This window comes from Eulemur rufifrons, chromosome 19 (assembly GCF_041146395.1).
Source record: "Eulemur rufifrons isolate Redbay chromosome 19, OSU_ERuf_1, whole genome shotgun sequence".
NCBI lineage: Eukaryota > Metazoa > Chordata > Mammalia > Primates > Lemuridae > Eulemur > Eulemur rufifrons.
The window spans coordinates 57852237-57879029 of record NC_091001.1 but is presented as its reverse complement, the minus strand read 5'-3'; the positions used below and the strand labels follow the sequence as shown (position 1 = coordinate 57879029).

At 38.8% G+C, this 26793-nt stretch overlaps 1 protein-coding gene across 1 annotated transcript in view; it reads left to right on the top strand.

The window, feature by feature from the left end:
* Positions 1-26793, top strand: part of ALMS1 (ALMS1 centrosome and basal body associated protein) — a 169892-nt gene that overhangs the window by 142322 nt on the left and 777 nt on the right. The window contains exons 17-22 of the mRNA XM_069494170.1: positions 16900-17017; positions 18030-18233; positions 18525-18766; positions 19513-19696; positions 21215-21278; positions 26243-26342. Of these exons, the coding sequence (XP_069350271.1) occupies positions 16900-17017; positions 18030-18233; positions 18525-18766; positions 19513-19696; positions 21215-21278; positions 26243-26342 (912 nt within the window). The remainder of the gene's footprint in view (positions 1-16899; positions 17018-18029; positions 18234-18524; positions 18767-19512; positions 19697-21214; positions 21279-26242; positions 26343-26793) is intronic.

The window sequence follows — 26793 nt, the reverse complement described above, 5'->3', positions numbered from 1 at the left end:
ACTATTGTCCAAAGTGGCTGCACCATTTTACATTTTTACCAGGATAATATTAGGGTTCCAGTTTTTCCACATTGTTGTCAATAGTTGTTATTTTCTGTCTTTTGATTATAACCATCCTAATGAGTACGAAGTGATATCTCATTGTGGTTTTAATTTCCATTTCTCTAATGAAGAATAATGCTGAGCACCTTTTTATTTTCCTATTGGTCATTTGTATATCTTCTTTGGAGAAATTTCTATTCAGATCCTTTTTTTTTTAAATTGGGTTATTTGTCATCTTGTTATTATAAGTTCTGTATATATACTGAATACAAGTCGCTTATTAGATACATTATTTGCAAACATGTTCTTCTATTCTTTGGGTTGTTTTTCACTTTCTTGATGTTATCATTCTCAGTACATAGTTTTTAACTTTGACGAAGTCTAGTTTATCTACTTTTATCACTTGAGCTTTTCATATCTTATCTAAAACTATTGCTTAACCCAAATCACAAAAAATTTACTCCTTTATTTTCTTCTAAGAGTTTTATAATTTTAGCTCTTACATTTAAGTCTGTGATAATTTTTCAACTAATTTTTGCTGTGAATATCCTGTTGACCTAGCACCATTTGTTGCAAAGATTATTCTTTACTCCATTGAATTGTCTCTATTTCATTTGGGTTTTTTTTGTTGTTGTTTTTTTTTTATTTCATCTTATTGTTATGGGGGATGCAGAATTGCAGGTTACATACATTGCCCATGTACCGCCTTTCCCCCAAGTCAGAGCTCCAGGCATGTCTGTTCCCCAGGTAGTGCACATTGCACCCATCATGTAGGTATATATCCCTCCCTTCCCCACCCCCCCCCTTCCCGAGTCAGCACCTTCAAGTGTTACCATTCCCCAAACGGTGCGCAATGCACTCATTGTGTAGGCATACCCCCATCCCCTCCCCCACCCCCCACCTCAGTCTGATATCCGATTGGTGTCGTTCCCAGATGTGTATTTAGGTGATGTTCAGGGAAACCAATTTTCTGGTGAGTACATGTGATGCTTGTTTTTCCATTCTTGGGATACTTCACTTAATATAATGGGTTCCAACTCTCTCCAGGAGAACCATAGAGATGTGGTATCTTCATTATTTCTTATAGCTGAGTAATATTCCATGGTACACATATACCATAGCTTACTAATCCAATCATGTATTGATGGGCATTTGGGTTGTTTCCATATCTTTGCTATTGTGAATTGTGCTGCTATAAACATTCGGGTACATGTGTCTTTGTTACAGAATGACCTTTTTTCCTTTGGGTATATGCCCAATAATAGGATTGCTGGGTCAAATGGCAGGTCTACTTGAATCTGTTTAAGATACCTTCATAATGCTTTCCACAGGGGTTGCACTAGTTTGCAGTCCCACCAGCAGTGTATGAGTGTTCCTGTCTCTCCACATCCACGCCAACATGTGTTGTTTTGGGTTTTTTTGATAAAGGCCGTTCTCATTGGGGTTAAGTGATATCTCATTGTGGTTTTGATTTGCATTTCTCTGATGATTAGGGATGTTGAGCATTTTTTCATATGTTTGTTCGCCATTCTTATATCTTCTTTTGAGAAGTTTCTATTCATGTCATTTGCCCACTTTTTGATAGGGTTGTTTGATTTTTTTTCTTGCTGATTTTCCTGAGTTCTAAATAGATTCTTGTTATCAGTCCTTTATCTGATGTGTAGTATGCAAAAATTTTTTCCCATTCTGTAGGTGATCTGTTTATTCTCGTGACTGTTTCTTTGGCTGTGCAGAAGCTTTTTAATTTAATCATGTCCCATTCATTTATTTTTGTTGCTGCTATGATTGCCTTGGGGGTATTCTTCATAAATTCTTTGCCTAGGCCTATGTCTGTAAGACTCTTTCCTACATTTTCTTCTAGAATTCTGATTGTATCACGCCTAAGGTTTAAGTCTGTTATCCACCGTGATTTGATTTTTGTAAGAGGTGAAAGCTGTGGATCCTGTTTCAGTCTTCTACAAGTGGCTAACCAATTCTCCCAGCACCATTTATTGAATAGGGATTCTTGTCCCCAGAGTATATTCTTTCCCGCTTTGTCAAAAATTAGGTGACTATATGAGGATGGTTCTATATTTGGATTTTCTGTTGTGTTCCACTGGTCTATGTCCCTGTACTTGTGCCAGTACCAGGCTGTTTTAAGAACCACAGCCTTGTAGTATAGTTTGAGGTCTGGCAAATTAATACCTCCCATTTTGTTTTTGTTGCTTAAAATTGCTTTTGCTATATGGGGTCTTCTCTGATTCCATACAAAGTGTATAATTATTTTCTCTATGTCTGTGAAGAATGATGTTGGTAATTTAATAGGGATTGCATTGAATCTGTAGATCACTTTGGGTAGTATAGACATTTTAACAATGTTGATTCTTCCAATCCATGAGCATGGTATATTTTTCCATCTATTTTCAAATTCTGCTATTTCTTTTCTCAGTGTTTCATAGTTTTCCTTATAGAGGTCCTTTACCTCTTTAGTTAGGTATATACCTAGATATTTTATTTTCTTTGTTGCTGTTTTGAAGGGTATTGAGTCTTTAATTTGGTTTTCCGATTGATTGTTATTGGCATATATAAATGCCTCTGATTTGTGTATATTAATTTTGTAGCCTGAGACTTTGCTATATTCGTTAATCAATTCCAGGAGTCTCATGGTTGAATCCTGGGGGTTTTCCAGATATAACATCGTATCATCAGCAAAAAGTGAGAGTTTGATCTCTTCCTTCCCTATTTGGACTCCCTTGATTTTGCTCTCTTGCCTGATAGTTCTCGCAAGGACTTCCAATACTATGTTGAAAAGTAATGGGGACAGTGGGCAGCCCTGTCTGGTTCCAGTTCTAAGTGGGAGTGCTTTCAATTTTTCCCCATTCAGAATGATGTTGGCTGTGGGTTTGTCATATATGGCTCGTATCATTTTTAGGTAGGTTCCATCAACGCCTATTTTGTTAAGCGTTTTTATCATAAAAGGGTGTTGAATTTTGTCAAATGCTTTTTCTGCATCTAATGAGAGTATCATATGGTTTTTGTTTTTGCTTCTATTTATGTGGTGAATTACATTTATAGATTTACGTATGTTGAACCACCCCTGCATCTCTGAGATGAAGCCCACTTGGTCGTGGTGGATTATTTTTTTGATAAGTACTTGGATTCGATTTGCTAGTATTTTATTGAAAATTTTTGCATCTATATTCATGAGAGAAATTGGTCTGTATGTAGTTCTCTATTTTTGTTGCGTCCTTTCCTGGTTTTTGGTATCAATGTTATATTGGCTTGGTAGAACGTGTTGGGGAGAATTCCATCCTTCTCAATATTGGAGAATAGTTTATGTAGGATGGGCACCAGTTCTTCTTTGTATGTATGGTAAAATTCAGGTGGGAACCCATCTGGACCAGGGCTTTTCTTTTTGGGAAGGTTTTTTATTGCTGTTTTGATTTCGGTTCTTGATATTGGTCTGTTCAGGTACTCTATTTCTTCCTGGTTGAGCCTGGGAAGACTATGTGTTTCTAAAAATTTGTCTATTTCCTCCACATTCTCCAGTTTGTGTGCATAAAGATTTTTGTAGAATTCATAGATGATATCTTGTATCCCTATAGCATTGGTTGTGATTTCTCCTTTCATGTTCCTAATGGAGGTTATTAGAGATTTTACTTTTGTGCTCTTGGTCAGTCTAGCCAGGGGTGTGTCTATTTTGTTTATCTTTTCAAAGAACCAACTTTTTGTTTTATTAATTTCCCTTATAGTTTCTTTGTTGTCCTTTTCATTTAATTCTGATTTGATCTTAGTAATTTCTCGCCTTCTGCTGGGTTTGGGGTCGTTCTGTTCTTCTTTCTCCAGCTCTTTGAGTCTGTTCGCTAGGTTGTCTATTTGCAGGTTTTCTGTCTTTTTGATATAGGCATTTATGGATATGAATTTTCCTCTCAGGACTGCTTTAGCTGCGTCCCATAGATTTTGATAGGTTGTATCTCCATTGTCATTTAATTCAAAGAAATTTTTGATTTCCATCTTGATTTCTTCCTTCATAGAATAATTATTCAGGAGAAAGTTATTTAGCTTCCATGACTTTGAGTAAGAGTGAGGGTTTCTGTTTGTGTTCATTGTTACTTTTATTCCACCGTGATCTGAGAAGATGCATGGTATAATTTCTATTTTTTTGAATTTTTTAAGACATGCTTTATGTCCTAGGACATGATCAATCTTGGAGAATGTCCCGTGAGCTGATGAGAAGAATGTATATTCTGTGGACTTTGGGTAGAATGTCCTATAGATGTCAGCCATGCCCATTTGTTCTAGTATTCTATTTAGGTCCATTATGTCTTTGTTTATTTTCTGTTTGGAGGATCTGTCCTGTACTGTCAGTGGGGTGTTAAAGTCTCCAGCTATTACAGTATTGTTATCTATCATTTGGTTCAGATCTAGTAGGGTTTGCTTTATGAATCTAGGTGCACCTAGGTTGGGTGCCTATATATTGAGTATAGTCATGGCTTCTTGTTGAATTGTGCCCTTAACCAGTATGTAGTAGCCATCTTTGTCTTTTGTTATTTTTGTTGGTTTGAAAGCTAAGTTATTGGAAATTAAGATTGCCACACCAGCTTTCTTTTGGTTACCGTTTGCTTGAAATATCGATTTCCATCCTTTTATTTTTCAGTCTAAATGCATCTTTGCAGGTTAGGTGAGTTTTTTGAAGACAGCAGATACTTGGATTGTGTTTTTTTATCCATTGGGACAGTCTGTGTCTCTTGAGCGGGGAATTCAAGCCATTCACATTTATTGAGAAAACTGGTAAGTGAGACAGTTTTTTTGTTCAGCTTGTTGGGTAGAACTTCATTGCGATGTTTTCTCTCCTGAGCCACTGTGGTATCTGGAATTTGATCTTTAGCTCTGGAGTAGTTTTACATTCGTGGATCTTTCTTGTGCTGATCCGTGTGTAATTCTCTTTTGAGTACTTCTTGGAGGGCTGGTCTTGTCTTGGTGAATTCCTCAACCTTTGTTTATCTGAGAATGTCTTAATTTCTCCTTCGTATAGAAAACTTAGCTTAGCTGGGTACAAGATTCTAGGCTGGGCATTATTCTGTATCAGAAGCGTGAAAATGGGGCCCCAACCTCTTCTTGCTTGTAAGGTTTCAGCTGAGAAATCTGGCGTAATTCTGATGGGTTTTCCTTTGTAAGTTACTTGTCTCTTTCTCCTTACAGCTTGGAGAAGGGACTCTTTGTTTCTCAGGAATGAGGGGGTGAAGGAACAATGCATCTTATACATATATTAGATCTCTATTATATGTCTTTCTCTCCTATTATTCTAATTATTTTCATTTTCTCCATCTTTTTCTCTACACTTCCAGATTCTTTCAGTCTATAAGCCTCTGCACTATCTCCATTTTCTACACTTTTGATCAAATTTTTGTTTTGTAGTACATAAAATAGTTCTGCAGTGACATAATGGTATTTGTTTTCTCCTCAGTTTTCCTTAGTGCCTGTCCTTGTTTCTCTGACACATAGTAGATATTCATTAATTATTTGATAAATTGTGTTATTAATAATTTTATCAACTGCCTTTTGATCTCCCTTCATTTTCCTTTAGCTTATCTTAGATCTATTTCATTAGGTCCATGTTCTTTTTTTTTAATTAATAAACTTTATTTTTAGAGCAGTTTTAGGTTCAGAGAAACACTGGAGAGAAAGTACGGATTTCTCCTACATCCTCTCTCCCCCTCTTCCCTCACACAGTTTCCCCTATTATTTCCAATGTTGATTCGTTATTACTAACTAAAGTTCATAGTTTACGTTAGGCTTCACTCTGTGTTGTACTATAGGTTTTAACAAATTCATAAAGTCATATTTTCATCGTTACAGTATCATGTAGAATAGTTACCCTGCGCTAAAAATTTGTGCTCCACCTATTTATCCTTCCTCCAAACCTCTGGCAATGACTGTCTCTCTGTCTACTATCTATAGTTTTGCCTTTTGTATATTGTCATATACTGGGAATCAAATAGAATGTAGCCTTTTCAGACTGGCTTCTTTCACTTATCAATATGCATTTAAAGTTTCGCCATACCTTTTCGTGACTTGGCAGCTTTATCTTCTCTAGAGTGAGAATACAAATTATTTATTGACTACAATGGACAAACCTTGCAAAATAAATTCTTCCTCTTTCCTTTTTTTCTTTCTTCCTTTCTTTCATTTTCATGCTGTACAATAGCATTCTCTTTTGTTTCAAATTACGTGTGTGTCTCTGAACAGTTCTGTGGAAGCCATTTATTTTCCCACAGGTAATATGGTTGGAACTCTCTTTGACTATCTTATTACCTGTTTTTAAGATATTGTTTAAATTCTCTACCCAGGACATGAACTTGAGGGCTAATTGTGTATGGTTTATATTTATTTTGCCCCTCAGCTTGAGGAAAAGCCAGGAAGGGAGTATGTGATTCTAAGACTCTTAACAACCTCATTAGGTGACATTTTTTCTCTGCCATTGTTTTAAAACTCATAAACTAGTTTCTGCCACATTAATTGTGGGGTAAGGAAAGTGTCTAGTTCTGTGGTACATGCCGTTGAGGTTTTGTTCTTGTACTTCTTTAGGGTGGTGGTAGTGGTATAATGCAATTAAGATATTTAGATGTAAGAGATTATTCCCAGACGTTTTTCTGATTTCTTTCAGGCCACAAAGGAGTATTTGGTTAATCTTCATTTTTTTTAAAAACAGGGGAGCATGTCTCTAATTGAGAAGTTTGTCTCTTTCTCCTGGACCACTTATTACCTCATTCCCCTTTTCTATCAAAAGTGGGATTACTAGTAAGGTATTTAATTGATTCACCCTTCACCCTCTGATGATCCTTTGTAGAGGAAGAACTTTATGATAGCTCCTCAAATTTGGTCCCAGCTGTTTCTCTAGACAGTATTTCTGTAAGTTTGTAATATGAGTTGAGCCCTTTCCCTGGACTGTGAATATTCTTTTCACTTTTTGATGCTTTTTGTTTGTATCTTTCAGTTATGGAAGAGGAGGTTCATTAAGCGTGTTTATTTTATAAAATCTATTCATCTGTTTTCTCAGTGTTTCTCTGTTTCCTGTGTATTCAGTTCTCTCTGTGGGCACCTTCCTTCCAACTGGAACCATGCTCCAGTTCATCCTCTTCACAGATGGAGGAGGACTCGTGTTGGAAGAGCTTCTGTTGATGCTTCTACTGCCTTACATCTTTCTCTTTATTACCAAATGTTTTTGTCGAAAAACAAAAACTTCTTTCTTTTATTGAGTATAAAGGTAAAAAGAGAGCAAAATGTAAAGAGTTCAGACAATATAGAAAACATAAAGGCCCAGAAATTCACCCATAATTCTCACCATCATGAAATAGTCATCATTAACATTTTCATATATAACCTTCCAGGTTTATATTTTATGATTCACATACCTTGTTTTATTTTTTGAAATGGAATTATTCCATTTGATTTGATGCTCTTATTTCAGATTTTTTGTTTATTTTAACACTCTTCACCTAATATATCATAGATAGCTTTCTGTGTCAAGTACAGATGTATGTAGTCATTTTTAATTGCTTTGTGGGTTCCACTGTATAAATATAGTGTTTATCTAATTAGTTCCCTAATGACAGACATTTAATTTGTTTTAAATTTTTCTGTATCATTATCTACACTTTGATGAGTAGTCTCACTATATCTTTATGAATTTTTCTATTTCCTTGAGATACATTTCTAAACATAGAATTCCTGAATTAACAAATAGGCATATTAAAAATGTTTAGTCCATGCAGCTAAATTGTCCTCCTGAAAGGTCAAATCAATTATTTGCTCACTTTGATCAGTACTTGCCAATAACATTCTTCTTCACGTTTGTCAATCTAATAGGCCAGAAATATGATACCTGTTCTGATTCACCTTTCTTTAATGACACCCACTGATTTATTCATTTATTGATTTTTATTAGAGACAGGGTTACACTCTGTTGCCCAGGCTAGAGCATGGTGGCATCCTCATAGCTCACAGCATCCTCAAACTCCCAGGGCTCCAGCAATCCTCCTGCCTCAGCCTCCTGGGTAGCTGGAATTACAGGCATGTACCACCATGTGTAAATAATTTTTCTATTTATTGTAGAGATGGGGTCTTGTTATATTGCCCAGGGTGGTCTCTAAGCCTTGGCCTCAAGCCATGCTGCTGCCTTGGCCACCAAAAGTTCTGGAATTACAGGTGTGAGCCACTGTGCCTGGCCTCTTTATTTTCTTTTGTGTGTTTTTGACCATTAATATTTTTTCTTTTTTAACTATCTTGTCTTTAACCCAGATTTCCTTAGATATGTTAATGCTTTTTTTCCTGAACTTGTTTACCCAGGACATTTTTTACCTCACTGTACATTTGAGAATTTAAGAGTCAATCTAAGGGAATAGCTGCAGCTGCCTGCTCCCCCCTTCTGCCTGTGATGATGCCATCTCTTTATTTGACTTACTCTTTCTATGCCTTTCTCTGCTCTGTTCAGTCTCCCCTTCGGTGTCTGCAGTCCCTGCCCTCTTCCCACCCCTGCTGTGTCTTTGCACACTGCTTCTGTTCTCTCTGCCTCTTTGTACCCACGCACGTGCACTTGAGCTCTGCATACCCCTACCCCCACCCCACCCCTGTTCTGTCTCTTGTTCCCACTGTCTGGTGTGTCTCCATTCTTCTTCTGATTACTCCTTCCCTCCCCTCTTCCCTCCTCTTCTTGCTGTGTTTACCTCTGTGCTTTTTTCCTGTTGTTTTCTCTCCCCTCTCCCTTCCCCATCTCTTTTTCTTGGTATCTGGTTGTATTCTGGTGGGGGAATAGGGATGATTCGCTACTTTTAGCACAAAAAGAGAAGAAAAAAGGTCAAGTTTATCAGTTTTTGTTTATGTAGAACATGCTAAAGATGATGAATGATTTCTCTGTATTTTTTACCTCTCCGTACTTACATTTGCCCATGTTTCCAGCAGCTGGGCAAATAAACAACACAAACTACCTACCAGACAGACCTTCAGGAGAGAAGAAAATGAGAGCTTTATTAACGCTCAGTTAAATGTTTATCAGTATTTCTTACGTTTTTATAAAAAGACTGAGTTCATATCAGTCTTTACAATCAGGTCTGTATATGAAGAGAAATTACAGTCAAAAGCAGTATCTTGGAACCCAAAGGATAAATTTCATTATATGTTAAGAGAAAAATCAAGATATAAAGCTATATGTACATATTATAATCTCAAATATATACACATATAGTACATGTATAAATGTGTATACATATGACTGGAACATAATATGTGTATGTGTGTGTATATATATGACAGACTGGAAAAAATAAGATATTAGTAAATTACCCTAAAATTATAGACTATGAATTCTTGTTTTATAATTTTCTGCTTTAATATTTTTTACAAGAAACATGTATATTCTAATAAGAAACCATAAAAGTTGCTTTTGTTTGACATTAATAAAAGAGTACGGTAAGCCAGACTGATCAAATAATCACAAAATACAGTTTGTGAGCTGGGAAGGTGAATTCTCAAGCTTCTCATTGATTTCTATTTTCTGCCTAAAAGACCATTTTAAACCTCCAATCTAGTCATAATGAATCCTTCTACAAGTACAGTGAAAGAATAGGATTATAAAAGTATTATATATGCAGTTTCTGCACCAAGACAAAGTAGAATTTTCTTCTAACTTCAGGTGCTGAGGGTTCAGTTAAATGTACTACTCAGTTCACCACCTCTCTTTTTAAAATTTCATCCCCATATCCCATCCTCGTTTCTGTCTCCCCATAGGCAACTGGTCTTATTATATAAATATCTTTTGGGTTATATGAGTTCTTACAAAATATACATTTTGCAAGTTTGTACAAATTTTTCAACTTATATAACGGTAGACCATTATTTTTCTAATGTTCATCAGGTTTTGTATTTTCAAATTCCATCTGCATTGCTATAAGTACATCTAATCTAGGTTTCTCATCATTGCATAAGTGTATCTATCAGTTTACCCATGCACTTACCTGTGACGGACACCCAGGCTGCTGTCAACTCCCCAGCACCACAAAACAGGCAATGCATATCTTTGTCCATGTCCCTAAGGACCTGTGTGAGACTATCTTTAGCATTTATACTCAGAAGTAGAATTCTTGGATCATAAACTGTATGTGTACTTAATTTCCTACATTAGTACCAAATTGCTTTCCAGTCTGTGTTCCTGCCTGCAAAGTATGAGAGTTTCTATTTCCACTTCTCTGCCAATAATTTCTAGTTTTTGCCAGAAGTTAGAAAAACAAATTGCTATGGGAAGATGGGTTTTTTCTTTTTAATTAGATGCTACTTGGTCTTGAGCATTCACTGTGTCCCCACTCTGTAATTTCGAAGAGAAGAAAGAGCTTTTCGGAGACTTTGCTATGCTTTCAACCAGAATGCATTTATCTGTTCATTCATCCAAACATAACTGTAATATAGACTGCGACAAAAGTACAGTAAGTGTGGGAAGCGTGCCACCATGCCCAGCTAATTTTAACTATTTTTAGTTGTGTGGCTAATTTCTTTCTATTTTTAGTAGTGCCTGTAATTCTAGCACTCTGGGAGGTGGGAGGATCACTTGAGGTCAGGAGTTCAAGACCAGCCTCAGCAAGAGTGAGACCTTGTCTCTACTAAAAATAGACAAAATTAGCCAGGCACCTAAATGTAGAAACAAAAAATTACCTGGGCATGGTGGCGAGCGCCTGTAGTCCCAGCTACTTGGGAGGCTGAGGCAAGAGGATCGCTTGAGCCCAGGAGTTTGAGGTTGCTGTAAGCTAGGCTGACGCCACGGCACTCTAGCCCAGGCAACATAGTGAGACTCTGTCTCAAAAAAAATAATAATAATAAGTGTGGACACCTTATCAAAATGGAAAAATCTGAAGAAGAAACTGAGTGAAATATGAAACTTGAAGTTGGATCAGAACGTCCAAGTGAAAATATCTAACAAGCTAGGTATATCTGACGTCATGCGTATATCATGGGTTAAATAAAAATTTTAGAGTCATCCATGTAAAAGTGATCATAATCCTCACAGATACAAAAGCCAAAGGAAAGATATTTGGGAGAATGCAAAGAGGAAAAAAAGTATATAAGGCTATTTCCAGACCATAATTTTTCAAACCTGATGGAAAAACCTTTGGGACCCATGTCACCTAATTCTACTACCCTCTACAAGATTCTCATGACTATTTGCCAACCTTCTGACCTTTCCCATGTGTTAACTGAGGATTTTAGCTCATGGTTCATTTTTCTCACTCCTCCAAGCCCTGCCATTATCTGGGAAACTTTACAATCCTCTTTCTTGACCTCAGTTCTAATGACCATTGACCATAATGACTTCCATTGCATTTTAACCACCCACTCTCATAGCTAAAGTTTGAATTTTGGTGTTACACAGAATTGTTTCATCTCTGCAATCTTTACTCATTCGTGCCCCAAAAGAAATTTTCTGAGGACATATTATGTACATACAATGCAGTCTTAATTTTCTGGGGGATATTTTTCATAGTTATATGGTATTAATAATTAACCATACTGGCAGAAATAGATGACAAGTTCTGATTTTCTAAAGGTGAATAATAGTTACCACCTGAGTTTCTGCTTCTGCAAGCTTTTATCTTGTCTCTAGAAATTTAACATATGTCAAAATGTTATTTTTTGGACATTTTGTGATTGTGTCACCCCTTACTCATTAGTAAATTTTATTGAAACTACTATTGCCAGCTGATCTGCACATTTCTAAAAACTTTTGACAAGAAAAGACTCTTTTGGTGCCATAGACTCTGTTTCTCATTTTTACTCTGACTGTCTTGTCAGTATGTATCTCTGGTCCTAAACTTGAGTGGTTATAAATGAGTTGGCGTAAACCCATTTCTCTAAAGGAAAAGCATCTCCCATATGGCACCTGGCTGGCTGAAGGCCAGCAGTAACAATCTTCCTACATGAAGAATAGCTGCGTAGGGTCATATGAAAACGTAGCCTTTTTCCTATGCTGAATATATTTTCCTAAGCTCAGTTTCCACCTAAAAAGTAATTTTTTAATTGAAAAGCTTTTATTTCTGGGTCTGATGTCTTTGCTCAATAAATATGGGAATGAATCTCACCTAAATTTTAATTTCTTTTCCCAGTGTAAAATAAGGCATTAGCAGGTGTATTTTCTTTCATAATATAAACAAAACAGAAGCAGACAACCAACATATATCTCCTTTCTGGAATGTGCAACAGAAAGCTTAAACCATGGCAGCTGATAATGTCCGTTAACTTGTAGTCACTTAAGTCTTTACACGTAAAGCTCCATTGCAGAGAACTGAGTGGGCTAATCCACACCCACACTCTGAGGGATGATACCATTAGAAGAGATGCCTGAGACTCCCCATGGACTGAGGAAAGTGGACTGTTGTGGTTTACCAACAGCATCTGTAAATGAATTCAGAAAAAAAAGACAAAAGTTCTACCCCATGATGGGCCCTCAGCACAATTTGTTGGACACAGTGCAGGCCTGTGCATTGTGATTCATGTAATGAATCTGGATGAAAGTCAACATTGCATGCCATAATTTTGTGATTCTGACAAAATCAGAATGTTTAGAGTGTTTGCAGTTCTCCATCACACCTGCAGCACCCAGTGCCTGCACTTTGGTTGGCATCATCTGTTCTTCATTATATGAAAGCAACACTGTTGTTCGCCTCCCATTATTGTATCCCTGATGCAGTGACACAGGAGATGCGGGACCATAGGGCATGATAAGCTTTTTTCTCGAAACAAGACTTCATAGTCCATATTTATTTGTGTGCGTACACGAATAAACATATTTACAGCTTGCTTGAGATATGTCACATGCTGTAAGATTCACTTATTTCAAGTGTACAGTTTAATGGGTTTTGGTATATTCATAGAATTGTGCAACCATCACCCTAATCTAATTTTAGGACATTTCCAACATCCTCCAAAAAAAATCCTGTACACTTTAACAGTTAACAGTCAATCCTCATTTCCCCAACCTCCTACCTCTGCCCCAGCCTACAGGCAACCAATATTTAATTTCTGTCTCTGTGGCTATGCCTATTCTGGACTTTTCTTATAAATGTAATCACACAATATGTAGTCGCTTGTGACTGGCTTCTTTCACTTAACATAATGTTTTCAAGGTTCACCTACATCATAGTGTGTGTTCATTCCTTTTAATGGCCAAATAATATTCTATTATATACTACATTTTATTTATCCATTCATCAGTTCATGGACATTTGGGTTATTTCTATTTTTTGGCTGTTATGAACAAAACTGTTCTGAACTGAACATTCATGTACAAGTTTTTGTGTGGGCCTATGTTTTCATTTCTCTCGGGTATATACCTAAGGGTGGACTTGCTGAATCATACGATGACTCTCTGTTTAACCATTTGAGGAACTGCCAGGCTGTTTTCCAAAGCACCTGCACCATTATACAGTCCCACCAGCAATGTATGAGGATTTCAATTTCTCCACGTCCTAATAAACACTAGTTTTTGCCTTTGCTGTTGATTGTCACCATCCTAGAGGGCTGAATAAATACATTTTGTTGGGAGGGAATTTATTTTTAAATGATTACTTTTTTATAGGCAGGAATTACTAAATCAGAAAGGATTTGAACCAAAAACAGAAACACACACACCAAGCCTCCTCATTTAATCCAGTGTAACTGTATTTTTCACACGCTGTGGTGCATGCCATGACCAGTTGTATACTTTGGAACTGCAGGAAGTTCACGGAATCTCGGGCTTGGAAGGGGCCGTGGGAGTGCTATGGCCCTACCCGCTCCCACCGCATCGACATTTTTGCATCTGCACCAAAGGGGCCTCTGCCTCAGCAGCTCTACCTCTCACTGCTCATGGGGTGGCTCGTTCCATCTGTCTAAGGCTCCAGTTATCAAAGGCTTTAACTTGTAAAGATCCAAAATCTCCTTGCACTGGAATTCCTGGCTCTGTTCCTGGAACTGCTCTCTGAAGACATAGGAAAGAGATCTCGTCTTCTCCCTCTCAGGCCCTCATTTCGTTGCCTAAAGTGTTTTCTCTCAAGTCTTCACTCTGTGAACCATCCCACCCATGTCATGGTTTCCACTTCCCTTTCTGGATTTGGTAGCTTTCCTGGGTGTAAGTTTGTTGGTAACCTATTATTAAACATGTCCCTTTGCGCATGTGCTTCAGGTGGTGAGGGCACATTGACAAAACCAACTTACCACCTTCCTTTCAGTGATTAGAGCATTTCTGTGACCTAACACGTCTAACTGCTGCTGAACTCATTAAATCTTTATTGCCATAGCCTTCCTCACAAGTTTTTGTGTGTGTGTGTTTATTCTCATTTCTTAAACTGGTAATATAACCATATGGTACAAAATTCAAAGTGTATAAAAGAATATTTGGTAAAGAGTGTGCTTCCTACTCCTGTTCCCCAGGCACCCAGCTGTCCTTCCCAAAGGCAATGTTACCAGTTTCTTGCATATCTCTACAGAGATTTTTTTTAAAGCAGCTTTATTGAAGTATGATTTACATACTGTAAAATACCTGCATGACAAGTGCACAGTTATTTTTAGTAAATTTATAGAGTTGTGAAATCATTACCACAATCCAATTTTAGAACATTTCTGTCTCCACAAAAAAGGTCCCTTGTACCTGTTTGTAGTCAATTCACATTCCCAGCCCCAAGCGACCACTCATCCCCTTTCTGCCTCTTCTGGACATTTCATGTAAATAGCATCATATAATATGTGGTCTTTTACATATGGCTTCTTTTGTTTAACATAATGATCTCAAGCTTCATCCATGTTGTACTATGTATCAGTAGTTTATTTTTATTGGTGAATAGTGTTCCATTGAGTGGCTATACCACATTTTATCAGTTTATAGACATTTGAGTTATTTCAATTTTGGGGGTAATATTAATGCTGCTATTAACATTTGTACAAAAGTTTCTGTGTAGGAATACATTTTCATTTGGGGGGGGGCGGTATTAACCTAAGAGTGGAATTGCTGGACCATGTGGTAAGTTTATGTTTAACTTTTTATGAAATTGCCAGTGTTTTCCCAAGTGGCTACATCATTACATTTCCACCTGCAATGTGTGAAAGTTTCAGTTTCTTCACCTCCTTGTCTGTACTTGCTGTTTTCCATCCTTTTGGTTATAACCATCCTGGTGAGTGTGAAGTGGTATCTCATTGTGATTTTAATTTGAATTTCCCTAATGACTGATGATATTGAACACCTTTTCCTGTACTTATTGACTGCGCTTATATTTCTTTGATGAAATGCCTATCCAAATCTTTTACCCATTTTTAAATTAGTTTATTTGTCTTCCTACTGAATTTTAAGGGTTCTTTACATATTCTGGTTATAAGTCCTATATCAGATGTATGATTTGCAAATAATTTCTCTCAGTCTGTGGCTTGACTTTTTCATTTAAAAGAGTGTCTTCTGAAGTGCAAATGGTGTTACTATAGTAATTATGAGGCCCGATTTTAAATGTTTTTCTTTCATGAATCATGCCTTTGATGTTATATTTAAGAACTCTTAGCCTAACCAAAGTGACAAAGATTTTACAATTACCCCTACTGAACATCTTCATGTTTGACTGAGCCCATCATTCCTGTTATCATTGGGGATCCTGACAGCCATTCAGGCACTCACAGATGTGCATTGTATGGAAATTCGCCTGCTTTCCATATCTCCAAGACATTGATCTATAAAAATGTTAAGAAATAGCCAGAGCCAAACCCAGTGACTGGCACACAGTAGGTGCTTAGGAAATGTTGGATGTCAGAGGCAAGATGTACCACTCAGTAAAGGCCTCTCTCTGTGTTGAAATATTTGGGTAAGGTTGGTTCAACCAGTTATGGTTCTACCAACTTGTATTACTATCCAACCCATAAAACTTCACCTTGCCTCAAAGATGCCATGAGATGTTTTGTTATTTTGTTAGAATTTAGGTGTACTCACATTCTTTTGTCCTGCCAGTCAAGTGACCGTATGTCTACTAGGAAAAACAAGGGTAACCTGTCAGGGCTTGTTCTGCCTGCCTTCCTGAGCCCTGGCTGAAATTTGCAAATTTTTCCTTCCATCTCTAATTCCTTGCAAATTATCAGATTGATGATCCATCCTAAATTATACAGGTCAACCCACCAGCCTGCAGTGCTCACTTTTCTGAAAATCAAAACATTTCCTGTCTTCAAATATCTAACATAGCCCCTCTCCAGGATTCTGTTAAGTTTCCTGAGGGCCCTGGAATGTAGTTTATCTTGTTCAAGGAAGCAGATACTCTAAGTTTCCTCTCCTTACTTGGGCTTGAATTCACCTCAACCAAACTTCCTTAAATAGAAAATCACCTGGCATTTATTCAAAATATAGATGCTCAGACCCCTCCCCTAGAGATTCTGACTCATTGTTCTGAGTTAGCCCTTTCCCAGGAGATCTTTATGATGAGCAAGTTTAAGAAATGCTGTTTTATATACTAGTATTTCATACTACAAAATTACATCAAAATTATTTGCAGGTGTCAATTCAGAATGCCCTTCTGAAGATGCACGGGACTAATGTTTGGCTAGCATCTTCCTCAGAGTTTTTCCAAGCCCTGAGAATATACCCAGCCTCTTTTTGTCTTACCATCTTGCAACAGCTCAGGCCCTATCCAACTACAATAGCATTCTGCTCCTTCTCACAGATACATGGCAGCATGTTCACATTGTTTCAGGCTTCCTCCAACTGCATTTTAGCAATTTGAATCGGGTAAGAAAGGGCTCCTGGGGACCTGTGGACTTACTTCTGCTGTGGGTTAGCTGTGCCATTGATTGCAGGTAACCATAACAACATCTCTTTTATTTTTCCAGGTGGCAAACCATATGATTTCTTCTGACTCTATTCCATCTTCTGCCCATAGCTTGAGCTCAAACTCTACTATTTGCAATAAGCAAAATGTGCACATGTTAAACAAGGGTGTACAAGCAGGTAAATTTTTTGAAATTAAACTTTTCCATTGAAATAAAAAATGGCTCTTAAACATATGAGATACTTAACCTCACTCATAATAAAGGAAATTAAGATTAAAACTCTGTCCAACTGCTATTTTTCACTTATTAGATTGGCAGAATTCAAGTTTGATGGCAAGTTTGTGGGCAAGAGTGTAGGGAAATGGGTATCCTCATATATTCTAGTAGGAGTCTAAGTTGGTACACTGTGAGAGGCAGTTCGACAGTTCCTATCAAAATTACTTTGACCCAACATTTTTGCTTATGCAATTTGTCCTATAGATATATTGCACAGATGTGGAATTTAGCCTATGGATATATTTGTGTATGTACAAAATGACAAATGTACAAAATTAACCATCAAAGTATCATTTGTTATAGCAGAAAATCAAAGTCAACTTAGATGTCCGCCAGCAGCTAAATGCTTGATTAAATTATTGTACATCCATATAGTGAAATCCTATATAGAATGAGGAAGCTCTCTCTGTACTAATATGGAAAGATCTCCAAGATATAAATTTTTTTTAAATCAAGGTACAGAGCAGTATATAGCATACAACTATGTTTATTTAAAAAAAAAAATAAGGGAAGAGAATTGCTTGAATGTGCAAAAAAAGTTCTTGAGAATCACAGGGGGTTGTGAACAGAGTGAACCGAGAACAGAAGTGAGAAGGAAGCTTTTCAGTTTATACTTTTCTATACCTTTTGATTTTATAAGACAAAAATAAATAAACTGCCCTCTTGATTTTTTTCTCCCCTTCAAGTCTTGTCTTTACCTCTATCAACTTCTTTCTGCCTGGGCGATGGCCAATAGGACTATAATAAGTGTTTATTTTCTTTCTCCCTCTCCGTCTCTTCTCTTCCTTTGCTCCACCCCAAACAAAGGCAGTATGTTTTTGAAGCATTAAAAAGAGTTCACTTACTGACTTGAATAGACCTGTTAACTAAGCCTCTAGGCTGCTTCCAGAGATATCTGTGATCTTTCCCCTCAGGTAACTTGGAGATTGTGAATGGTCCCAAAAAACACACTCGAGATGTTGGGATGACTTTCCCAACTCCAAGTTCTAGCGAGGCTAGATTAGAAGAGGACAGTGATGTGACTTCTTGGTCAGAAGAAAAAATTGAAGAGAAAATTCTCTTTACCAGTTATCCTGAGGACAGAAAGTTAAAGAAGAACAAGCAGACTTCCTGTGAAGGTCAGTTTCCAGTTTCAGATTTTGTAGCAGAAAAACTAGTGAATTTCAAGTCTCTTGAAATGCTAAGATTCTTTGTTTCTAAATGACTATGTTGACACCACCTCCCCCCAGCCACCACGTTGACAAGTTGGAGTCATATACCTACAGTTAAGCCAGACTCAGGGACACCCTGATGGCCTCTGACAGCCAAGTCCCCCGAGAGTCTGTATTATGTGTATGTGCTTGGTGAGAGCTGGGTGGGCTGCAAAAAAATGAAAAAATCTTTTTTTTTGTTAAAAATATTTCCTGTAGGCATTTCATGGTTTGTTCCTGTGGAAAATGTGAAGTCTGGATCTAAGAAGGAAAACCTGCCCAAGATTTTTGGCCCTGGTATCTCCTGGTTTGAACCAATAACCAAAACCAAGCCCTGGAGGGAGCCACTGCGGGAGCAGAACTGGCAGGGACAGCGGACGGACTGTCGGGAGTCCCCGGCAGGCGCAGGCAGAGATGATGGCAGAGAACCCCTGAAGCCATTCGTGAGAACAACCCTACAGGTGCGGCGACGTTGAATACACTGTAGCCCTATATTTAGGGAGAAGGAGGACAAAGCCCAAAGAAGTTGCACCTGTAACTTGGCATGCTGAGGTTTAGTCAGGTGACCCTCTTCTCTCTCTAGCACCTCCGCAGTTCATCTGTTTTCATTGCATAAGGGCTTAGTTTCCCATTATTAATCAAAGATTGCCTTGCTCTTAGCCATTCTAAATAGTGCGTCACCCTCAGGATCTGAGGACAAGGCAGTAGAAGGGAGGCTGTTTCGGCAGTTTATCGGATCTATAGGTACCTGCATGTGGAGTGCCTGGAGGCCTGATGTCTGTGTCAGCCTTCCACGTGCTCCTCCGTTTATGTGACTCCTATTCTTGCTTAACACAGGATTTAAAAGGCACCAAGTCTCTTCTCATGTGTCTCTCGGGGATTAAAGGAAATGCTATTTAATGATGTATTTGCACAGAAATTTAAAGTAGCACAGTGGGCAGAGCTGTATCCCTTCAACATTTGGGAGAGTTGTGATTTGCCCACAGTCTTAGTTGTTGACTTATTCCAAAGGCGTTTGTTTAATCCCTCCGATTTCCCTGCTGGAGCTCTCCCCCCCAGAGAGGTGTCAGAGTCTTCTTCAGCTCTTGATATTTTCTGAGCATTAGCAACAGGCTCTCCAAACTTGTTGGGCAGAGGTGGTTTTTCTAGGCACGTGGAGAGCAGACTGCTTCATTAATGTGAGGTCTGGGTTTTTTCTCCTCCTTAGGAATCACTTCAGCTTCACAGACCTGACTTCATCTCGCGCTCTGGGGAGCGGATAAAGCGCCTGAAGTTAATAGTCCAGGAGAGGAAGCTGCAGAACGTATTACAGAGTGAGCGGGACGCGCTGTTCAACACTGGGAGAGAATGGCAGGGCTGCCGGAATCCTATGCACCTGCTGCCCAAGAGAGGTACATCTGCTTGTCCACTTTCCTTTCAGTGTAATATAGAAGGCAAGGTCTGCCACTGTGCCATGGAGCACTGCTAAATGCCAGGCCGGTTACATGGACAGGAAGTAGCTGTTTGCTTGCCAAGACTCAAGTCTTCCTTAGCTAGCAGAACCTGAATGACTTTTCTCTCAGCATTTTTACGATCCAAGTAAGCCTAGTTACTCTAGCCCTATCGCTGTATTTTAAAAACAAGAGTGTACAGGGGCCAGGCACAGTGGCTCACACCTGTAACCTCAGCACTTTGGGAAGCTGAGGCAGGGAGATAGCTTGAAGCCGGGAGTTCAAGACCAGCCTGGGCAGCATATCAAGACTCCATCTCTGCAAAAACATTAAAAAATCAGGCCGGACGCAGTGGCTCACACCTGTAATCCTAGCACTTTGGGAGGACAAGGCAGGAGAGTTGCTTGAGGCCAGGAATTTGAGATCAGCCTAAGCAAGAGCGAGACTCTGTCTCTACAAAAAACAGAAAAATTAGCTGGGTGTGGTGGCACACACCTGAGCCCCAGCTGCTAGGGAGGCTGAGGCAGGAGAATAACTTAAGCCCAGGAGTTTGAGGTTACAGTTAGCTATGATGATGCCACTGCACTCTAGCCCAAGGAACAGAGCAAGAGCCTGTCTCAAAAACAAAACCCAGCTGGGTGTGGTGGAGTGCGCACCTATAGTCCTAGCTACTGGGGAGGCTGAGGTGGGAGAATCACTTGAGCCCAGGAGTTCAAGATTATAGTGAGCTATGATCACACCACTGCATTCCAGCCTGGGCAATGGAGCGAGACGCCCGCTGTCTCTAAGAACGAACAAGAGTGTATAAATGAGAAGGGCTTTTTTATAAACTAGCTCTGTGTCCGTGAGCAAGTTAATTCTGAAAGAATAATTTTTTTCCTCTAAAGATAGGGCCAATTCCAGACTTGCCTACCTCACAGGATGGGAAGAATAATAATAATAAGCACTTATGTAGCCTTTGCGTCTTGCCCAGACATTGTTCTCATTTCATGTTTACAACACCTCTCTAAGGTAGATGCTGTTAATATCTCTATTTTATAGTGAGAAAACTGAAGCAAATAGAGATTAAGTTCCTTGCCCAAGATTACATACCTAATAAGTAAAACAGCTAGGATTTGAACCCAGGTGGGCTGGCTCCAGAGTCTGTGTTCTTAACAATTATGTTAAATTTAAGATCTCAATAAAATAATGTATGAAAGCTGTGAAAACTATAAATTACTACCTAATCTTTTCATCACAACCTTACGTATAAACTTGTCAGTTTTTCAATTCAAACCGTCTAGTCTGTGCTACAGAGCGTTATGTCTTGGGAGGCCTTAGGCTGCTGTTTTAGGCACCTTAGTCTAAACTTAGCCTTGGCCATGGCCTTGGTCGTTGCTCACTACCCAGCTCAGGGTAGGAGCACAAAGTCCTAGCAGCTCCCTCTCACACCCTTTCTTGTTAAGTTATTACTCACTGAAAACCCCTTCTCTTGCCTAGTCTTCCTGGCTGCCCAGAAGAACAGGCCTATCGGGAAGAAGGAAATGATTCAGAGGTCTAAACGGTAAGGCCAAAAGAACAAGAATAATTATAAAAGTATAAATTAGGCCACCAAATGGTCAGGAGCTCTGGTTTGCCCCCAGAATAAAGGCATCATGCTCAAGTTAAAACATTATAAGAAAGTTATGAAAGTAGTTTGTCACCTATGACACTAAAAAAGACAAAAAAATAACAGATCATGGTATGAATGACTCATATACAAAAGACAAAAAGAATCCCCAATAATTTGCATGCCTTAGTCAGGCTCTTCTTTATTAGAAACCTAAATATAAATAAAGAATATTTTGTATACAGAAAAAATTAGCTGGGCATGGTGGCACATGCCTATAGTCCCAGCTGCTCGGGAGGCTGAGGCAGGAGGATCGCTTGAGCCCAGGACTTTGAGGTTGCTGTGAGCTAGGCTGATGCCATGGCACTCTAGCCCGGGCAACACCAAAAAAAATAATAATAATAACAATATTTTGAAATAAAATTAAATATTTATTTGGGGTGGCCATACCCTTTATCTTAGCAGTCCCTTTCTAGAAATTTACCCAATAGAGTGAGAAATAATGGAGTGCTCCCCCAGACACATAAAATTAAACTTCAAAAAAAAAATCAAGTTTTGGAAGCATGTGTATACTTCATTTGTGGTCTTTAAAATGAAGTATTTGTGCTTATATAGATGTGTATACTTTTATATACGTAGAATATTTCTGGAAGACAAAAAACTGATAATAGTGGTTGCCTTTGGGCAAAAGAATTGAGTGGCTGGGTACAGAGGTAGGAGTTTTTTACCTTTTAAATTTTGTGCCATTGCAAGCTTTAGCTAACCTTAATTAATTTAAGATATGCATATATTGATCATGAGAATGCCATGTAATAACTAAGTTAAGGGTTTTTTGGGGGTTCTATGGAGACTTGCTTTATTTAATAAGAGCAGTTGTATAGTTGGCATAGTACTTCTGAAGTAATGAAGATAAAAACAATTTATCTTGTATAATTTAAGAATTCCTCTTGAAATCTTGTTTTTACTCTCCATTTAGTAAACCCACATAGATAATTCAAAGGAGTGCTTTAATCCAGTGATTCTCAGAGAGTAGTCTGTGGACCCCTGGAGGTCGCTGAGACTCTTCCAGGGGATTTGCAAGGTCAAAACTAATTTCAAAATAATACTAGGACGTTATGTGCCTTTTCACTGTGTTGACGTTTGTACTGATTATGCAAAAGCAGCGGGTAGAGTGAAACCGCTGGTGCCTGAGGACTATCCACAACAGTGACACCAAACGGTACGAGCCTCGGCGTGTACCCTTCACAGCTACCCGCCAGGGGTGTGTTGACAGCACAGTGGAAGCAGTGTAGACAGAAGTGCACCCGCACTCCTGCTGCGTGCCAAAATGTGACGACTGTCTCGAGGAAAAGCACCTAAGCCATGGTTTGCATAGTGAACTGAACTAGCCGCTTTCTTCATGGAACACCAGTTTTACTTGAAAGAATAACTGACAGATAAACCAATTATTCCAACTTGGGCATGTAGCAGGCATTTTCTTAAAAATGAAGAAATGAGTCTGTCACTTTAGGGAAAACAGCTGACATTATTTGTTGCCAAAGAGAAAATCTGAGCTTTCAAGCAAACGGTAAAATTCTAGTAAACTTGTATTTACCACCATGAGCTTGACAACTTCCCAGTACTTAGACTTTTCTGACAAGATCAGCAGTAACATTAAGAAATGTGATGATTTTCATGTGATATAAGTAAATTTGTCAATGTTCAGAAGATCTTCATAGCTCATTATACCAGGATTTTCCAAATGATTGTTGCATATTACAAAATCAGGCACAGATAAAAGATCCACTCAAAGCACAAGATAGACTATTGGATTTTTATGTAACAAAGTATAAAAAGTTCACTGAAGCTGGATGTGGTGGTGCGCACCTGCAGTCCCTGCTACTTGGGAGGCTGAGGTGGGAGGACTGCTTGAGCCCAGGAGTTCGATGCCTCAGTAAGCTATGATCACGCCTGTGAAAAAAGAAACTACTGCTTGTTAAGTTATGTTGCAGTATCAAAGATGATCAACAGTTATCTGAAAAGAATATTGAAATACTCTCTTTTGCAGCTATGTATATGTGTCAGCAAGATTTTTTGATGTATGCTTTAACCAGAACAACATCTGGCAACAGACAGAAGGAGATATTAATATAAGAGTCTACCTGTTTCCTGTTAAACCAGACATCAAAGAGTTTTGCAAAAAATGTAAAACAGTGCCATTCTTCTCACTAAAATTTTTTTGTTTTGGTAAACATCTTTATTTTTCATTTAAAAAATAGGTTACTATGTTAGCGTATAACAGGCTTACTATTGTATTTTTAAATGAATTTAAAAATAGGTATTTTTAAATTTTTTAGTTTTAATTTTTAATATGATATTGATAAAATCCACATTGGGTTCCTCAATTTTTAGGAGTGTGAAGGTGTCAAAAAAATTTGAGAATCATTGCTTCATTCTAACTATGTCCTAAAATTTAATTAGAAATTATATAGTGTTCATTTGTGGCAGCTAATTACAGTCTCATCTCACTCAGCAGTAGGAGTCCTTGCTGTAAGGGAGCATGAAGCTTGCCTGCAGGAAGCAGGCAGGGCGTCTTCTGTAAAACATCAGTGCTTTCAATCATAAATATACTTTTACAGAAGTAGGTTAAATACCCATTGGAGAGACTAGAGCTTTAAACTGACACATTTTCATTAGAGGGCTTCTATTCAATTTTACTTCTCGTCTGGCCCCTTTTCAAGGAAGTGATTCACTTATATCTGAGACTCATTGACTCGAATGGGCTCCTAAATATCATCTAGTCACCCTTAATTCTTAGGTAACTGCAACCCAGAGCGGGGAAGAACCCCAGCAACGTAGGGTCAGAGCTGGGGTCAGAGCCCGGCGTTTGGGCTTCGCATCCAATACTCCTTTAACTGTGTCTTACTGAGGATTCGTGTCTCTGGAGCTTCTCGTACTCATCATCTTTTCTCATCACCTACTTACACCAAAGATGTTTAAAGGTTCCGGTGAGAAGAAAAGATCTGAAAAAGAGAGAACTCTTTTATCTGGAAGCATTTTGTTACCCTGTGTGCTTCAAGGAGTGCCTTTCCCTTCTCTGCGCTATTTCCCACAGAGTTTCTGCATCATTTTCAATGATTTTTTTTCTCCAGATTATAGAACACTTTAGAAAATGCAGAGAAAAGTAGAAAGAGGAAAATGAATATTGCTTATAATCCTTTCATCTAAACATACCTAACACTAGTCCTGTTTCTGGTGGGAGGTGTGGGAGTTTTGCAGAGACCTGTATAAAACACGCCTTTTTTTGCCAAATTGTTGATCGTACTACATATACAGGTTTGTGTCTTGTTTTATTTACTCAACATTATATTGTGAAAATTTTCTCATGTCATTAAAAATTCTTTTTTTTTTGGGGGGGGGGGGACAGAGTCTCACTCTGTTGCCCTGGCTAGAGTGCCGTGGCGTCAGCCCAGCTCACAGCAACCTCAAACTCGGGCTCAAATGATTCTCCTGCCTCAGCCTCTTGAGTAGCTGGGAGTACAGGCATGTGCCACCATGCCCGGCTAATTTTTTCTATATATACTTTTAGCTGTCCATATGATTTCTTTCTGTTTTTAGCAGAGACGGGGTCTCGCTCTTGCTCAGGCTGGTCTCGAACTCCTGAGCTCAAATAATCCGCCCACCTCGGCCTCCCAGAGTGATAGGATTACAGGTGTGAGCCACCACGTCCCGCCATTAAAAATTCTTCAAACATCTTTTCTTATGCTTTGTTATAATTCTGTTATATTCCATAATCTGTTTAACTGTTCTTTTATTGGAAATTTAGATTGTTTCCAATTAAAGTATATTTATCAAATGCACATTTGATTGTGTACCTCCCAACTTAAAATCAGTGACACCCAACCCCTGATAGGAGAAAGCCCACATTTTTCATGTGGTTGCAAGACCCTCCACCGCCCACCTCCTCCCCACCCTACCTCCTTCCCACCTATTCCACGACATGCCTCTCTGTGAGGCCTTGACTCCATTTTTACCAACACTCATTTCCCCTAATTGAACTCATTTTCCCTTTCCGCCTCCTCCTATTCCCTCTCTGACCCTAATTTGTCTAAATACCTAACTCACACCTAATCGCCTCTCTGAAGCCTTTCCTGACTCCATCCATCAGAATGGTTTTTCTTCTCCTATAACTTCTCCTGTGGCATTTTGTATATATGACCCTATTTTAGTTCTTTCCCAAAATTTTCCTTGTGTTTAAAAATACAATAGCAATACCTGTTCATTATCTTATATTGAAACAATACCAGGCCGGGTGCAGTGGCTCACGCCTGTAATCCTAGCACTCTGGGAGGCTGAGGCGGGAGGATTGTTTGAGCTCAGGAGTTTAAGACCAGCCTGAGTAAGAGCAAGACCCCGCCTCTACTAAAAATAGAAAGAAATTATCTGGACAACTAAAAAAATATGTAGAAAAAATTAGCCGGGCATAGCAGCGCATGCCTGAGTCCCAGCTACTTGGGTGGCTGACGCAGAAGGATCGCTTGAGCCCAGGAGTTTGAAGTTGCTGTGAGCTAGGCTGATGCCACAGCACTCTAGCTCAGGCAACAGAGTGAGACTCTGTCTCAAAAAAAGAAAAAAAGAAAAAAGAAACAATACCTGTTTGCACATAGCACGGAAAGCAGTTCACCTCTGCCCTCATTATCCCACTCCTTTCCCAGAAGTAACCACTATTAGCAGGACTTTATGTTTTTATTCATCTGTCTCCCTTTCCGGATTGTGAGCCCAGGCCAGGGTCTCTGTGTTCACGTGTCTAAGGGCGTGTCTGGAGGGATGAATGCGTGGAGAGCAGGAGAGCTTGGACAGGGATGGGGAGAGGAGATCGTGCGCCTCTGCACCCTGGTAACCTCTCCGCTTTCTGTCTTTCCACTGGGGCCATTTCTAAGGATTTATGAGCAGCTTCCAGAAGTACGGAAAAAGAGAGAAGAGGAGAAGAGGAGATCAGAATATAAGTCATACCGACTGCGAGCCCAGCTATATAAAAAGGTCAGTCAGTCCTCTGTGTAGAGCAGCGTGGGTCAGCTTTATCAGGAGAAAGAGAAATGGAGAGAAACACACTGACTTGTTCGAGCATTCACTCAGAATTAACCATGCTTGAGGGTGAACTTAAATGCACTGTACTAGTGCTGAAATGCGAAAGCTACAGCACCTGTTTAGATTGCAAATCAGGTGTAGCTCCTCAGCCTTGATTGTGGAAGGCACTTTCCATGAATACATTTGGAATGAACCAAATTTCACACGAAAGAGTCAATTCATATATCTTGGTAGAAATGTCCAAAATATCAAGCTTGTTACGTTTACATTTCAGAGTCCCAGATGATTTTATGCCCTTCGTGAGTAAGTCAGATACCTCTAGAACTGTTAAACTGGAAAACATCTGAGTGTGGCATAAGAGTTGTCAGCTTGGTGGGGTCGGAGGCCTCCAAGCTGCCACCAC